General features: G+C 36.6%; 1 protein-coding gene across 1 annotated transcript; it reads right to left on the bottom strand.

The window, feature by feature from the left end:
• Positions 1 to 1,100: 1,100 nt before the first annotated feature.
• LOC147855706 (potassium transporter 1-like) lies at positions 1,101 to 7,160 on the bottom strand. The gene is made up of 9 exons (XM_087330687.1): positions 6,828 to 7,160; positions 5,586 to 5,823; positions 5,091 to 5,336; positions 4,946 to 4,996; positions 4,474 to 4,734; positions 3,979 to 4,031; positions 3,750 to 3,864; positions 3,005 to 3,259; positions 1,101 to 2,410 (listed from the first exon to the last, which is right to left on the bottom strand). Exons 1-9 carry the CDS (start codon positions 6,864 to 6,866, stop codon positions 1,302 to 1,304), a joined length of 2,367 nt encoding a protein of 788 aa, XP_087186813.1. The 5' UTR covers positions 6,867 to 7,160; the 3' UTR covers positions 1,101 to 1,301.
• Positions 7,161 to 18,596: the final 11,436 nt, after the last annotated feature.

Below are 18,596 nucleotides of genomic sequence, written 5' to 3'. Positions count from 1 at the left end.
CATATTTTAAAGCCAAAGTTATCTCCCCCTCTATAGCCCTTGAGTTAATCTTATAATCATGATTAAATAGTTGATCTTTTATGTCATTAATGAGTGATGGTGAGTTTCTTGGTAACTAAGTCTCTTTCTTAATTCTTTACCTATGAATACAAGTGTAGAGAGAGTTCTCAAAAGAACTACCTCGATCATTTGAAGCTTAGAGGAGCTCTACAACCTCCTTCTAGAAGAGAGCATGCGGTGGTTTGATCTCAAATAACAACCTTGGTAAGAGAATAAACACTAGTTTGGTTATAGACAAAACCAAGCTTGAAGAGAAGCACCTCCTTGGGCCCCATATATTAATATTGAAGACATTTTAACTAGTTGTGAAAACTCCTTAATTATTTGTAAAGGTTGCAAAACTCTCCAATTATTCGATAAAAGTTTATGTTCATTGAGACAATAGATTATATCATTTATGGCAAAGGTGCATATGTTAAAATCTCCGACTTATTTCACGTTAACACAAATGTTTCTTTTTAACATTGTTAGATTGAAAAGATTCCAACCAAATGTTATCTTAGGGGCCAAGGCTCATACTTCTTTTCACATTTCTCTCGAGAAGCAATTCCTAATTATACCATATTGAATGAAACAAGATATCCGATTTTCAGAATGGTAAATTGATTTACTCTTACAAGAAATTCATACCTTAAAAAAAAGAGAAGTTATATGCTATTGATGCATGGTAGTTTTGGTGATGCAATTTCATCTATAAATACTCCAACTGCGGCTCAAGTTCCAATTATCCACATCGACATTTTTAGAATATTAATCAATGTGTTTTTTCCCAAACCCAATGCGTATATCAAAATCAAGCAAAATCAATAGATTGCCAAACTCGAAAGGTAAGTCAAGCTCATAATGCAATCATCAAATTCGCCCACAAAACTAACTTAAAACAAGATATGTACCAATCATCATCCATTAAGTAACTTCTTCCAACAACCCATTAAGGAAGTGTTCATGGAAAGTAAAATCAAGGTAAGTACTATAGGGATTCATGGAAAGTGAGTGATCATAGTATACATGCCCGATGATGATGATGATAGTAACCCAAGTATACAAAACAGTTTTAATCAATCATTGGTTAGCCATACCACAAGGTGGGCTACCCATTAAGTGATGGCATCCCTCTTTTTCTCTATACAAAATCCTCAAGTGCAAGAGACAACTTGGGGGATAAGGTTTTACAACAAGAATGCTAAGCAAGAAAGAGTCCAACTCTCCCTTCACACTAGTACTCATCAATGATTCAATGATCACACACAGTAGATCATACCCACCTCTATCATTGAAGGATGAGGAATGTTCAAAGCGACCGTGGGGCCACGGCAGTTGTTCCTAAGGAAGTTGTATGCCACATTGATAACAAACTTCTTTAGTAGAGATGAGTTCCTCTTTGCTTTCACATAAGAGTGCCCTAATATATATGCCACACCAGCCTCTTTGGCTTCCACCAGCTCCATGAGCTCGTCACGCACATCGGGGTTGATATCAGGGCTATTCGGAACCTCGAACCGGACTTTCTTTCGTGTTGATCGCATTGAATGTTGAGGCGATTCATGCTCTTCTATGCCATGGAAGCTTGGCATTTGTGGAGAAGACTTCGCATAAGAAAGCGGGAGGGACAATGAAGAGCCATCAATCCCATCACTATGTTCAACAATCTTCATACCACGTTGGGTTGGTATGCCAATAACCGACAAACGACCATCAACAGTGATATCATTGTTCATCGGAAGCTCCTCGAACTCTGTGGCCTCGGTTTGTATGAATTCCCCGATCTTCAGCACAAGTTGGTTCTCGAAATCATCTTCATCTTTTTGCACATCTTTGTAGCCATACCGGACGATACACCTGAACATGTGAAACTCCTTGGGTCCGATGCGTCCAATGAGGCAACGCTCATCGAATGGCACATACGGAACCGGAACATTCTTGATGCATACAAAGACTAGGATCTTATGGAAAGCCGGAAGATTGGTCACAAAGTGTGAGAAAATAGGCGGAACGCCCATAACTAAGTCCGTGTAAATCAGCCCAATACCGGGAACTCGGACTATGCCCAAGCTCGGGCCGAGTGTTAATAACCACTTCATCGACACTTTGTTCTGTAAATCGAATTCATATTTCTTTCGGAACCCATAATGCCATATATACATGATGGCCATGAAGATTATAGAAAGCACCAAGGGAACCCAACCGCCTTCATGTACTTTGGTCAAGGAGGCTGCAATGTAGAGGCACTCAATGGACCCAAAGAAAAGGAGGAAACCAAGAGCAATAAGAATGCTCTTCTGCCACACAATTATCATGACCAAGAACATAAGGCATGTTGTGACAAACATCACTGTGATCACTGCAAGACCTGGTGCCCACAAAAGGTGAGAGCTAAAATGAGAAATAACATTCATTCATATAAAGACCCCTTATACCATGACAAAAAAAGAACTTAAACAGCCTTTTGGGTGGGGCATATTCCACAAAAATGAGAGGAGAGAATCTAAAAATTCTCTCAACCCTAATTGATTAAACATCCTGGTGGATCTTGCATAGTTTAGAAATGTACTCTTCAAAGGTGTTTTCCATTAATACATGACATGTGGGCCCCCATTTGGTGGGACATAATATATATTTTCCGGAGATTCCTTTTTCACAAGTGGGAATCTGTTGCGGATCAGAATCTTCATTGGCACAAAATGGAATTGTGCCAATCTCTACTAGTTTCCCTCAAATCAGACATTATCATATATTGATGAAAAACCCTTGAAGCTACATTTCTAAATCAGGCAGGATCCAGTAATTTTTCGGGTTACTTAATTAGGGTTTATAGAGTTTTGAGATCCCTCCCTTTTCTTGTGGCATATTCCTACATTGGCTCTCTTAGAAGGCCAAAAAATTCGAGTCCCAAAATTTTCTTGATAGATCTTAGTTAGAAGAAATATGAAGCTATATATCTCACCATATGCATTGCCTATCATAATAGTGTCTCTAAATCCAACCGTGATAGCTAAACAGAGAACCATGAGAATCCAATTGATTTCGGGTATGTATATCTGCCCACAAATGTGATTGGACGTATGCAAGATCTTGACACGAGGGAAGCAACCTAATGATTGAGATTGTTTAATGATCGAGAATGTGGCTGAGATGACTGCTTGGCTTCCAACAACTGCAGCAAGTGTAGCGATGAGAAAGACTGGCCAGAACACATGCCCTGCACATACATGGTTTAGATAAGTTAAAAAAACCCCAATCCCCATACACTAAATGATGCAATTGAAGCAAGAAACAAGCTGATAGTTTAAGGCATTACTCTTCATACGAGATGATATATGAAAATTATCCTTGCTATGCCCTTAGTAAACAGGGATAGAAGCCAAAAATGAAAAAGCCTCATATCCACATTTATATGATCCACTAAGATAAAAAGAAGGGGAAGATATTCTTCACCTAGGATGATATATGAGAATCACAATTTAGATTTTAAAGAATGTCAAACTATGCCCTTGCTCAAAGAAAAGGGAAATGAACTTGTCCTTCTTTGACTTCTAGACAGAATCATTGGCAGCCCAACAACCATGTTCTAAGGTTTTTTGATGCTCTATGGTTTTGAACATTAAAAAAAAAAAGAATGCAACAAAAATGATTTTCAATATGTAGCAAAAGATAATGCAAACATATGACAAACAGATGGAAATCACTACTTGGAATAGACATGTAAAAGCTGCGTTCGATATCGCCATTGTTGCGAGACAAAAATGCTGCTTGCCCCATGTATGCAAGAATTAAACAGGGATAAACTGCACATGTGAAAGCCACCTGAAAATTAATCACAGCACATGATCATGATCTATCAGACACCTTTTGTGCTACTGTAAAAATTGTATCCCCTGAGATATAATAAAGATGAATGGATCATATAGGAGACAGCACCTGAATGGAGCGTTGCGAAAAGTGACCTAAGTCAGCATACATTGCCTCAGCACCTGTGATGCAATAAGGATGAAAGGATAATGTGCTGGGTTCCCAAGGAAAAACAATTCTGGCTAAAAGATTTTGCAGATGGCAAATTTCCAAGGTTTTCAAGAGCTTTGGGATATTTTTCACAAACAGTCTTAAAAGATTCTCCTAAATTTACAAGGAATTTTATTAGTAGTATTCAACCAAACGTAAGTAATATGCTGTGAACGGTTGGCCTAATTTATATATCTATAATTGCCAAATTCCAGAATCCTTCTTGTCTTCCATTGAAAGATGAATTACGAAATCAGCTTAAATTCCATCCATCAGCCACTACATTGTGCTTTGCAAATAGTGCATTGATTATTATGCATTCAAAACAAACTGTTTCTTTCTTATTTGTGATGAATTCTGTTTGAGTATGCATTTTTCTTCCTCTCAAAGATACAAATTGATTGAACATCATACCTGTGATACAAAGAAGAACACCTCCAAGAGAAATGAGTCCATCAATCTGTGTCTTTTTCAGAAAATTGTACATATAAAACGGTGACAAGGCTTTAAAAACACCCGGATTCCATCGAAATATGTTGTAAACACCGATGCTGCTGATACAAAAGAGCCAAGCTATGACAATTGGAGCAAACAGAGCTCCGACCTTTTCAGTCCCATGATGCTGGAGTGCAAATAGTCCAATCAAGATCACACATGCAAGGAGTACAACATAATCTACAAGAAAAATCAACAAAAATGTGTCATCATCATCATGTTCAAGCCTTCTCAAAATGTCTTTTTTGCTTTTTTACATCTATCAAAGATTGTGTTTATACACCAGTGAACATTTGTGTGTGTCAAATTATCCGTTGCTGACATGTTATAAACAATTAAAAATCCCTTCCAAATAACAAGGGCTGATTGAAGTAGATTGAAATGCACTTACGCTCGTGGAGATCTTTAGCTTTTACTTTAAGGCCTGAGACTGCAGAAAGAACTGAAAAAGGAAAAAGGAAAAAGATGTAATGTTGGCAAAATTTCCTACTATGATGCAGCTTTGTGATACCTACATTGAAATACAAAATGAATACCAGAGATAGTGGGAGTAAGAACACCATCGCCAATCACCATACAAGTCCCAAGCAGGACAACAATTAGAAGACCTGAACGTAGCCATTGATGCTTCTCAAATAAGTTCTCGATCATGTGTGACCGATGTGAAATCCGATGTTGTTCCAGACTATATGTTGACAACTCCTCATCTATGGCCTGCCTATTAGGCAAAAGACCTATTTTGGCATGTCTACATAGAAGGGAGTAAAGAGCAAAGGTACCACCTAAAGTAAATGAAGAAAAACCTTATTAACATCGACTCCGGCAAAAGAAAATAAGCCTCGTTCAAATACTTTTCATGTTCATACTTCATATGTTTTTAAACAGGCTTACTAGGACACACACACATATATATATTATACATATCTTCATAAGAAAACCCATCAGTTTGAACTTATGAATGTAAAAAAGTAAATAAAGCTACAAAAATTTGTTGTTTTCAGACTGTCTTTCGGGAGGGAAGAAAAGCATACCTTCACCATTGTCATCTGCTCTAAGCACAATAAAGACGTACTTCAAAGCAGGGATCAGAGTGAATGTCCAAAATATGAAGGAGAGAACTCCAAGGATCTCTTCATCAGTGTCGGAGAGCTGAACTTTGCTTCCATAAAATGTGCTTTTGTAGACATAAAGGGGTGACGTGCTCAAATCGCCATAGACCACCCCAAAACTTTGATATGCTAGAGTCAGCACAGCTTTCCATGAGTTTTTCTGTAGAAATATTTGTGATGTTTAAAAGGTTCCATAAAGTGATATTTGATTTCTTACATACATACATACATTCCACGTTAAGCTATATATCACGTATACAGGATGCCTGGATAAATGAATAAACACAATTATTCCTTGCAATGCTAGCAATGTGTACAACTTAGGTTCTTGTTACGTAAATTCAGAAGTCCTTGCAAAACTTGGACTTCATCAAGATTTCATCTGGAGCCCCCCCTGTAATCCTACTCTTTTGGCATGGCATCCTAATATGCGTGTGCATGTGTGCTTAAATATACAAATATGTACTATACCATCTATACATACTTTTGCATTTGCATCCCTACAATATCTATACTATCATGAATAAGATCAATTCTCTTCAATGGCAATAAACTCTGAATTTGTTATGGGAAATAAACTTGCCTTCATAAGTTCAGTTTCATTCATTCCAGGGGGGGGGGGGGGGGGGGGTTGTTAGTTTTCATTCCATCAAGATTTCAATGCTGCAAACAAATAGGCTAAAACCTCATGGAACCATCCCCATCTATGTGGGGCATTGTCTAATTATCTCTTCATTTTATGTGTCCATCGTTGCAAACTACACCCATGTCAGCATTTGGGTGTATGATGATGCATGGTCAATGAAAGGCAATAGATATTTTGTGTCTCTAGTGCAGATCTGAACAATAAAGCTCCAAATCATGCTAATGACTTTAATCATGCATACATCCTTGATGCTTCTGTCAGAGACATAACGCTTTAAAAGAAACATAAAATGCTTCATCTCTCCGAGCATTTTATTTCAAGGTATCCGTGCATGAATGAGTGTCAAGGACTCTTGAAGAGGAATGAATAACACATAATGCAAATGCTATCCCACATGGAATTACTGGTTTCTATTAGCTTTAAGAGATACCATTACAGAATTTGAGAAGTTAAAACAATCATCAGAGAGATAATTTAAATTGGAGAAAGAAATTGACAGAGAGAGAGAGAGAACTCACTCTATAGTTATCTTCATGTTTTCGAGATTCTACATCCATAGCTCAATGATGTCTGAAACACTACCAGAGAGAGGTTAGTTGAAGGGGAATACTAGAGTTCATCTTATGAATAATCAGTGGTGCCTTCTATTGATGTATTAGCATCGCATAAGAACGCCCAGAATCAATTTGAACCACTAATTGATACCATTGATCTATGAATTATTCACAGAAATGATACAGAAAAATACTCATATCACAATAAAAACAATCAAAGATTCAAAGAGAAAACCGTGATAGGAAAATAGACCCAGTTAATGCATTAAATCTCTGTGGAATTCTCTTCTCTTTTAACAAAAATAATCTTTATTTTTAAATTCTTTTTTTTAAAGAAAGTTTTAAGTTAGAATGGCAAAGAGCATGTGTTTTGGGTGGGGTTTATTCTTTTCTTTTCTTATGTTGGGAATAATGTAGGTGTTATCCGTGCAAGGTCATCCAAATGGCATGTCTGTGTGTCTCAGCATTATAGAGATCAAACAGACAACCCACCCAAACTGTGCCACATAAGGAAAAGAAAAAACAAAAAAGAAAAGAAAAGAAACCCCTTTCTTGGCATCTTTTCCTAAAATGGGTTCTCTTTATGTGGGCAGAGCTACCTTTCTCTCTCACTCTTTCACTCGCTCTCTGTTGCCCAAGGAGCTGTCACTCCATATCCCACATTCCTCCTGTTTCTGAATGATCCAAATCCCTCCGTTTCTTCAAAAAAAATAAAAAAAATTCAATCCTCTCTAACAATCCTGCTCTCACCCTCTCTTACTTATCTCTGGCTTCTTCTTTTTTTCAGGTTCGAGAAGGCTTCACACTCTCTATATATACTGCATTCTCCTCTGTCTCTGAAAGGCGCAATCCCTACTTCTTCTTCTTTTCTCCTTTTCTGGATCAATAACCTGTCATTCCATTTCCTCTCAATGGTCCGACCTGTCTCTCTCTCTCTCTCTCTCCTAATTTTCACGCCATATCCTGCATTTCTCTGTTCCCTGTGGATGCAATTGTGGTATGATCCCGTGGAGTCATTAGATCAGTTCCAAACTCTTAGCGATGAAGCACTCTACTCTTCAAGCTTCTCTATCGTACATGATGCACATTCTCATCAAAACAAAACAACCGACTCAGAAGAACGATGATCTCTAATTCCTACAGGAATCCAAAAAGCACTGACCTCAGATGGGCAAAGAAACAATGGCTTTTTTTCCTCTACATTGAAGCAGCAATCTGAGGATTTATGAAGAAACCCATGAAGAAAACGGTGTAAAAGAAGAAGATTATCTCTGGATGCTCTGTTTCTAGAAGAACCCAACAACAGCAGGTGAGCTAAAATGGCAAAGAAAAGGAAGAGCTTCTTTTTCCATTCTCTAAACTGAAGAAATCAATTATTAAACAGAGGATTGATTAATCATGAACCCAATGAGGAGAAATGAGGCTTAGAAAAAGACTAAACATAAATATATATATATATATTAATATACACATAATTTATATATATATATACTGTATATATACATAATTTATATATTTTTTTATATTATGTATATATACATATATATATATATAGAGAGAGAGAGAGAGAGAGATCTGGTAAGTGACAAAAGAAAATGGTCTAAATTTGGAAGAAGTGTTGAGCTTAGCTGAGCCTAGGAAGCAGAGAAGACATGGCCACTTTCTCTCTCCTCTTCAGTGAATGAATGAATGGATGCAGACAGAAGAAAGGACTGATCAGAAAAAAGCTGACAATGGTTCAAATTTCAGAGACACCTTTGCCATAGACAGAGAGAGAGAGGCTTTTCAATCCATGTGCCCAAATTTCTTCCATGTACATAATCAAATAAGAAATCCATAGAAAGGAAATGGAGAGAATCAAAAGAATAAGAGAGAGAGAGAGAGAGAGAGAGATTTGATGGTATCAGTATGTATAATTATTAATTATTATTAATTAATATTATTATTCACAAGAGAGGAGGGAAAATTTTGGGAAAAATAAAAATAAAAATAAATTGAAGGAAAAGATAGAAAAAAAAAGTGCAAACCCAAAAAAAAAAAAAAACACCAATGTAAAGAGAGAGAGAGAGAGAGAGAGAGATAAAAGAAGGAGATAATGAGAATTATATTGTTAGTAACTTAGTACCACAATTGGGTGATAAATAGCAGTAATAAATAGTAGTAGTGGTAGTGGACTGTATATAGTGGGGTTTTTTTTTTAGTGCCTTTTTTTTAAAACAATGTTATGTCTCCTTGGCTGATTCTTTCTATATCCACTCACATCACTTTCATGGGCCCAAGCCCAAGGATCAAATCTCAGCTTTTCTTCTTCTTTTTGTACATCTATGATCTATCCACTAACTACAGTCTACTACTACTACTACATGTAGAAAGAATCAGCAGTAGTTAGACTGTAGACTTGTATATAGTCTTTGCCAATCTTTTCCCATCATTTTGTGAAAAGGGCCTTCTTCTTCTCTTCTCTCGGGAAAAAACTTTTATTTTCACACGAAATCGTATGTCCTCGATGGTTTATTTTATTCTCTCTCGATGGGCCTTTTTTTTTTTCTCTTCCCTTCTCATGGTTTATGTACCCCAAGCCCCTCCCCCCTTGATGATTGTTCTTTCTCTGCTCCAAATCTGCCGAGTGCGCCATTCGGTATCAATCGAGAGAGGATCTTCCTCGAATGCAATGTGACATCGATTCGAGTGGGTATTCGAGAGAGAGAGAGAGTCCCAATGCTAGTGCCCAAAGTGTGTTGATGCACATCTTAGAGATGATGTGGTACATATACTCACATCGGACCCCCGGCAAACTCTAATTGTGACATGAAACTAGAGGAGTTTATGCTCATCATGGGAGTTGTAGTGCCAGTGTCCACATGTATTGTTGCATATCACGTAGAGATATGGTGTGCTCACATTGAACCCTCGACAAAACAGTAGTCGTAGAGATCCCCTATTACTATAGTCCACTTGCCTTACCAACTTTGACTACTACATTACATGAGTATTTCTAACAAGAACTCACAATGCTTATTTTCGTATGTCAAGATTAAACGACAGCTATTTCAATTGGGATATTAAGTTATGGCATAGATGCTAGCGAGTCGTATCAATGTCCAATGAGTCCTCGTGCAAATGGGTGAGTGGGGTGGAGAAAGTGTGACCATTTGGCAATATACATCTTTTTTGCCATTTGTTTTTAGCTTTATTAAATACATATACTTTCCTTAAGCCTCCAAGTTAGATTGTTTATTGATTCCTTTACCTCGAGACTTGTAAATTCTAGCACATGAGCTACACAACTAGCTAGTTATGTATGATCAAAGCAATCAAGGTCTACTAAGTAGTGTGTTGACAATTGAGTTTTATAGCCAAATGTGTTGCCAACATAAATAACGCATGATTCTCAAAACTTGCAAGTTGAATCACATATGTTCTACCTATGATATAACCCTTGTGTAGTAGTTAACATTATGTTGCGTAGACTGTTGCTATTGTAGAGAATATGTTATCTTGCCATTAGTACAACATCTATACCTCTAAGGAGATATGACCCATGGACTACAACAACTATATATATGATGACCCCACAACAATTTACACATGCACCACCTACCTCATCACCTTTTGTTCGCCACCAATATTGTTTCCTCCTTATATTGCTCCCAGTTTTTTGATATGGCTCTTAGATTCAAACTACATTATTGACTTCTTCTTCTATTTACATGACACGTGTAATGGCGAAATTTAAAGTTAAATGGGATAGTTTGCCAACTTTACGACACTTCCATGGACAAGTTATGGTGGTCCCACAAGTAAATTTACCTATAGCCTTGATTTCTAACCCCTACCATTGACACCACACCCATGTTGTTTTTCGTAGTTGGTCCTATTGATTCTTTCTTCTCTCCTGCTCCCCCCTCCATTTTTTACTCAAAAAATTTATTCATCGTTATCTTTCCCATTAATGATGCCTTTCCACTCCTGAAATTTTGACATTAGAAGACAAAATGTATAGTTAATGATGGGACATCATGTCATGATGGTGACTAGTATCCTACAAAAAGTTGCGAATGATAAGGTTGATTAGATCTAGTAGGAATATTGCAACAAACAAAAGCTTGGGCAAAGGAAGAGCTATCCACATTAGGAACATCATTTTGAAGCTTGATGCCATTCTTATTGACTACACAGATGGGGGAGCATATAAATCATTGTGACTAATTGCTCAATGCTTCAATGTAACCCTTTTCATAGGCGTATCCTCCACCATATGCGGGCCATATGTAAATAAATAAATTTCACATGAAACAAATCCGGCAACTAGACATTTGGTTCTTGAAATTTACCCATACATCGCTATATGCATGGATGCATACATTGGCACAACTATTGAGACCCATCAATAACTTCTCGAGTTCCCCATGCAACAATCATGACTATCGAGCTTCATCCCACTATTCCTCCTATATAATTATGCCATTTTTTTATGGCACGTGACTTACCTTGTTGTATTGAAGATTAGATCCCCTTCCTCGTGAAGATGCATTTGTTTTCCTTCTCAAGCCATGAAACATATAAGAAGCCTTGAGCTTGTTAACCAATTTATATGTCATTTGATGAATGAATTACAATAGAAAAACAGACTTCATATTTATACATTCATGTTTTTTAAGTTTGAGAGCATGTACATGCAATACTCTAGCACATTCGTAAGAAGGCTCCTCGAATTAACTCGATGAACATTCACTTTTCTCGTTTGAGCTCATGTAAACGTACATTTCACTAGCACTTTGCCCCAGAAAAATGGCTTTACAAATTCATTCATTATTCACAATCAAATGGTTGGAAATAGTTGTATGTCTCCCATTTGTAGAAATCCCTTTATATGTGTTCCAATTTTATCATGAGTGCTTCAGAGCACCCAAATTATGTATGTTATTGTTCTTGAGGGTGTCTTAAGTCACATTGAGGTTCCCCACCAATAATTATATGCATTGCCAAAACAAAATATAACATTCTCTTATAGAAGACAACACTAAAAAAAATGTATTTAATTTCCTTTAATCGATGCCAAACATATTTATTATACATTACATATTGCCAAAGTATAACTATGTCATGTCTTTACAATATTATGATATCAAGACATTACGTATGAAATCACAATGCAAAAGAATTTTTTGTATCTATCACATAAGATACATAACAACATGGACAACTTGCAATTGAACGTGTCTCTCAACAAACTCCATGTAAAAATGTTCTACCATCATTGGAATCAAAAAAATATTGTTTATGTCAAGGCACACATACTATTCATAAAGAATCAAAATATCAAAGAAAATTCTAATGGACCTATAGTTGGTTCATGATAATATATATTAGTAACGACAATTACATGAGCCTCCATATATCCCTATCCATTTATTCGACCACATTATTTATTGTAGATTCGTTGGCTTGCGTTTAAACTATATCTGGAAATACTAGTGTTGGTGCACGTGTTATGTCACCGAAAGTTATAGTTTCACGCAAGTATCAAGTGACGGGCATGACGGTTGAAAGTGACATGTTCAAGTATTAAGCAATCTGTAAGTGAATTTGTTGTTTAAGAAGATACAATTTATTTTACTTAGACCATCAACACTAAAAACTTGTCCTAAAAACATGGCTTTACATATATTCCTCCTACGATACAATAAAACACAATAGCATCGTCTTCTTAAGGCTCTCTTAAAGCTATGCATATAGCTATGGGCATACATATCAATTTGGAATCCCTTCAAATATCAAAGAGGCATGTGAAGAACTCTCTCTCTTAAAGCTATGCATATAGCTATGGACATACATATCAATTTGGAATCCCTTCAAATATCAAAGAGGCATGTGAAGAACTCTTGAAGGACAACTATGATCACTCTTAATGCATGAATATGTTGTCTGATTTTTCATCAATATGGTTTTAAAATTCATGATAATGTTGATGAAAGCCATCGGATTCATGCTTTAGATGAACTTCACATGTGCCGATATTCGAAGGGCATGTGTATGTTTTGAAAATGCCGGTTTCTGGTCACCCGTAAAACATTAATTGAAGAAGACAAACAATGTCAAGGATGAAGAGAAAAGCATAACAATCTACTTATTGGTATAATATTGAAATGCATAAAAAGTCTCAACAACACAAGTAGTGCATCTTTTTTATTTGAAACCTTATTTACCTTCATTGTTGATCCTAGTACTTGGTTAACTACTAGTTTGTTGAGTTGTTGACAATCTAACATGCAACGTAGTAATGTAGAGAGCTTATTAAATTCTATGAAGATAATGGAAACTAAAAATTCTTTCACATGGATTGCATGTGCGAGGGTGAAAAAGATAGGTCAGTGTTCTCCCATGTCACATACATGTTGGATATAAGATAAAAAAATATTCGTAAAAATTAGTTTCAGTTGAATGATTTTCCAACTATCATGCAAGGAGCTCCAAACTTGCAACCTTTTAACTATTGTGAGGCTCTTAACAATTTTGATGTCTCCCTCTCAAGTTCCCATATGAAGGCAAGTCTAGATTCTAACTTCCATTACTCCACTTAATGAAATTACATGTTACTAAGATTACAAATATTTAGGCTAATCGATTTATACAACACTCGTATACAATATTTGTGGGTTTTTTTCACGCACATTGCATATAGAGATTTCAAGTTTCATACATAAATTCAATAAAGAAATAGAATGGTGACACAATTAAAACAATGGAGAGCATGTTAATGGTCTACAATCCTAGGAAACATTTTACCTTGAAATCTTGAGTCTCTTTGAAATTACAATAAGAAGGAATCTTAAACCATAAGAGATAGCTTCGCCAAATTTCCACCATGTTATATAAATTTATAATATATGGCCCATGGATGCGATGCAAATAAGACATATTAGACCAAAATGTCAATTAAGCCAACATAATGTGAAACCACGACAATTAAGTATAAATATGAGAAACATGGGTCTTGGAGGGGGATGATCTTCTTTAAGCGGTAGAGTATTAGAAAGTAAGTGAGAAAGAACTTTGTTCATGGCATTGTAATTACGAATCACGATTATGACTAGTGAACTTGATATCCCCGTCATTGTTGATTGAATAGACTATATTGTATATTTGTATATCTTTGAATGTTGTGCTAATTTATGGAGATATTTTTAATGTGTATATTTCTTGTAGTTGTGGCGTATGATGTTATTACATCTCGAATTATTAGTCCATATTCATGTTATCGTGATGTGGCGTGTGAAAGGGGTATAAAAATAGGAAAAACGAGTAGTTGAGGAGGGTAGGAGTATATGTGCATACTATGACAAAAGAAAAGTAAAACAATAAAGGCAAATAACCAAATGGTTATGAGTCACGAATATTAATTGTGTAGGGAAAACCCTAGCGTGTGCATGAATGGGAAGAATTTATCTTGATAAGAAGGGAATAGGTGGGCATATAGTGTGTTAGGCGGGCCTCTCTTTCCTCTCACTATGAAAGGGGAAGGGGAAATACGAAAAAGAGGGCTTCGTCATTTTTTTAAGGAGTGTTCTTAGGGTTTTCTCCTTGGATTCTTAGAGAGGAGTTTCTTCTTCCTTCTTGATTGTTACCATTAGGTTTTATTACTTTTAGGTTTTTGTTTTCAGAAGGGTTGGGAATTCTTCTCCCACCTACTTCTTCATATTTTTCTCGTACTTATAGTTTTGTGAGAGGCTTAAGGCTTGAGGTTTAGTGCTTGCACTTTGTAAGAAGGGGCTTGACAAGAAGTAAGCGACGACGTGGAAGCTTCGTTGGCAAGAAACATTGCAAGTTGAGCAACAAACATAGAGGTGAGAGACTTCTATTTCACAAGCGAATGGAAAATTATTTTGTGTGAACAACATATGGGGTAACTTGAGCTAGATGAGTTGATAGTGTGCATGTAATTGAAGGTGTTGACATGTGTTGTGACAAGGTGCCTTGAATGTAGGGTTGTTGAAGAGAATTTGGTTTAGAATTGTATGTTTATATGTTTATTAATAAAGAGCAACATGATTCTTGTAACCAACTTCGACTCGATGAGGCCTATGCTAGGGGGGTCATGAGCACTAGCCAATTGAAAAAGAAACTTATGGATATTCTTTGCCTTGCAAAGAACTCAACCCATGACCTTTACCACAAATTTATCAAGAATTAGTCAAAATATTGTTGCCTCTCACACAACTTACAAGGAAGAACCTAACATTTGCATGGACTTTGTGTGTAGTTGAGGCATTTGAAAACTTAATACATGTATTTAATCAACCACTATTTTGTTCATGTTTATGCAGTTAAGCCCTTTATCATAAAAGCTTTGTGACCAATTTGCACTTCAAAAAGTCCTTCCACAATTGGAGACCCTAAATGCTTTCCATTTACGCAAACTTGAAGGCGCAAAAATCAATTATGAAATTCATGACAATGAGCATGTGGCCAATGTGGATTCTTTTGAGAAGTAGTGCCACCTCTTGGAAGGCCCTCCTCCTAGGTTGGTGCAAACCAACATGTTAGGCGTAGTTTTTGATACACTTCGACTTTGTGATCATGGATCACCCAACATGCAACCATTAAAATAAATACTCTATCTCAATGCTTCTATATAACACCTTGTCCACAAGAGTCTACTTTTGACAAGTTGAAAGCAAATGCACTTGGGTCTTGATCGTCTACGACTAATGTAGCTAGTATCAATTTGGAAGCACATGCAGATTTGAGACTTTGTGATTCTATATGTAATGATATTGATACCAATGAATCATATTGTTCTAGATTGTGATAAGTTCAATGGAAAAACAATAAGGTCCATGGTTCTAGAGAATCCTCAACTATCCACCTCCCCTAATCAGTCATCGGAGTTCAACTTTAAATATAGAACAAGAATAATTAGGTGCTTAGGACTATTAATCATGCATAACCTAGAGGTTTAAGTCTATTATTCCTTCCTAGTAAGATTGATAATATCGATACACAACAATGAAATACATACAACGAGGAGATTTTATTGAAAAAATATATAGATGACATAGATAAGAATGAAAAAATCAAATACAAATAGATTTGCTAGCTCTAGAAGTGTGTCTTGTGTTGGTGTAACAATGAGCATTCATGTCTTAGTGGATGTGTATGTGTATGTGCACATGATTGCTAGTTTGTGTATGTGTATGTGTATATGGATGTGCATGTGATTGTGATTGTTAATTTGGGTATGAGTATGCGATTGTGAATTTGTGTATATGTATATGTGATTGTGAATTTGTGTATGTGTATGTGTATATGTATGTGATTGCTAGTTTGTGTTTGTTCATGTGATTGTGATTGTTATATATTTTTGTGTGTGTATACGATAAACCCTAATACTAACTCTACTACTAATTGTGAATATGTGTGTGAGTATGCATGAATGTAATTTTTTGTGCATATGCATGTGTATGTGCGCGTGTTTTGTTCCTAACCCTAAACCCTAATTGAGGAGCCATACTTGGCAATCGAGGAGGAGGGCAACTCGGCCTCCATCTGTTGTGTTGCTGCTCCTTGACGGTGGGAGCTTTTCACCTTATGAAAAGGGAGGGGGATTATGAATCTCTCTTTTCTTATATTTTTCTAAAAGAATTAAAAACAACGCGTTGCACAACAATGCCTTTTTCTATGTAAATAGATTGTCCATATTTCTCACATGATCTAATGGTTGAGAAGCACACAAAGAGAGAGAGAGAGAGAGAGAGAGAGAGAGAGAGAGAGAGAGAGATGGTTATGGTGCAATTAGATTTGGAAAAAACATATGATCATGTTAATTGGTCTTTCCTCTCAGGTGTGATGTATAATATGGGGTTTGGTCCTCGTATGTGTCGACTTATCTTTTTGCTAGGGCAAAATGCGACCTCGCGTGTGATGCTTAATGGTGGAGTTACTCTGAAAGTGTTTCTTACTAGATCCGTGCGGCAAGGATGTCCACTAAACCCATTGTTATTTGCAATTGTTACACATCCTCTGTTAGTCATGTTGTCAAATCTTGCGGCTAAGGGTGATATTGTGGGTTTGCATCTTCCTTCTGGTGGACAATTGGTGGCACAAGCATTGGCTGATGATTCTTTTATGTTTTTACAAGCCTCAAAAAGAAAATATTGAAAGGAGTATGCAAGTTTGGGAACAAATTTTGCAGATGGTACACGCTTGTTACAAGTCACTACAAATATATTGTATCATCATGGGATGGCATCATTATCTTGGCTATCTCCTAAAGCAACGAAGTTGTGGAATGTATGTAACTAAGATGCAAGGTGGTGGAAAATATTACAACGTGGTTGGCATTCCCATCTACCATTTCGTGCAAAGGTATTCATATGGAGAGTCATGATTGGTGGGCTCCCATTAGGTTCGGCCTTAAAGAGACGAGGATTAGGGTCGGACACTTGTTTCTTTTGCATCGTTCCATTGGAGGATAGTACACATAGGTTTATTAAATGTCGTATAGCGTGTACCATTTGGAAGTACTTATCGGACATTTGGCAAGTTTTAAGCCGTTGTTGTTTGAGACCTCAACAATGGGTTTTTTTCTCAATATGTTCAAAATGGTTTAAATGATGGGATGGAGATATTGTTCCAATTTTTACGTTATTGGGGTCTACAACACAATTGGAATATGCGTAATGCTTTCATGTTTGATAATAGACATGGGGTGAAAGCCTATATAAAGAAGTTGAAAGGTATTCCCATGTAGAATTTTTGGATCCCCATTTCCTCAAATGCATATTCAGGTTTTTTAAAAGCATGTTACAGAACGTCCCTTTCCTTACATGGGCATATGACAGGTAGAGGAGACTAAGAAGTGTTGTAACTAAGTGGATTTTACATACAATTAATATAATTGTGTGCTTTTACCAGAGAGAGAGAGAGAGAGAGAGATGTAGCTCAGTTGGTAAGGTTGCCCAATGGAGACCAGGTGGTCATGGGTTCAACCCCTACATTTCACAGTGGCATCTAGTGAAATAGAGATATGAAGTATATAATAGAGAGGTGAGGAAATTGGGTTTCGAACCCAAGACACGGTGCTTGTAGTGTTATCGACTTACCACTAGGGTAAGCTAATTACGATAAAAAGAGAGAGAGAGAGAGAGAGAGAGAAACATTACATCACGTTATGAAACATTAAGATCATTCATCGTATGTATGGAGTAATTAATGCTCAACGAAGAAGAGGTCCTCTTCGACAATTCTCACAAGTTCTCTCCAAGTTTAATGCATTATTGATACATGCACCATTAGATGAGGAGCTTTTGGATATCCAAAGTCAATTGCAAGTTATTATTTCTCAGTTGCAATGCCAAAGTTATCATTTCACGAAGATGCGTCAATTGAGGGATGGGCTCATAGATAAGCAATGTCAATCTCATTTGTGTTTCCAAGTGTTACATCCTACTTATGCTTGATCTATTGTGGTACATGTGAAGCAAGGGGGTGAATTGATAGTGGATCCTACTACAATAATTGACATATGTGTTCATTACTTTAAGGAGTTGATTGGCCCACAATTGTTAATGACAAATGAGGTGAGTAGAGCAAGCCATGAGTTTTATGATGTGGTTGGATGTATTGTGCATGACCTCATTAGTCATGAATTGGATGCATATTTCATTGAGGATGAGGTGGACACAGTTTTAAGGCATCTTCCTAGTGGTAAGAGCCATTAACTTTGATGTT

The sequence above is a fragment of the Azolla caroliniana genome, unplaced genomic scaffold, assembly GCF_043228905.1.
Source record: "Azolla caroliniana isolate FFs.n. ecotype wild unplaced genomic scaffold, voAzoCaro1.0.p SCAF_14, whole genome shotgun sequence".
Classification (NCBI taxonomy): domain Eukaryota; kingdom Viridiplantae; phylum Streptophyta; class Polypodiopsida; order Salviniales; family Salviniaceae; genus Azolla; species Azolla caroliniana.
The sequence above is the reverse complement of the archived record's forward strand: the minus strand, read 5'-3'. Positions and strand labels throughout refer to the sequence as shown.

Excerpts from the sequence above, each read along its gene's own strand:
- LOC147855706 (XM_087330687.1), bottom strand. The coding sequence starts at position 6,866 with ATGGATGTAGAATCTCGAAAACATGAAGATAACTATAGA. Across the intron at positions 5,337-5,585 it reads AGCAGATGACAATGGTGAAG|GTGGTACCTTTGCTCTTTAC; the intron begins GTATGCTTTTCT and ends CATTTACTTTAG. Across the intron at positions 4,997-5,090 it reads TCTTACTCCCACTATCTCTG|TTCTTTCTGCAGTCTCAGGC; the intron begins GTATTCATTTTG and ends TTCCTTTTTCAG.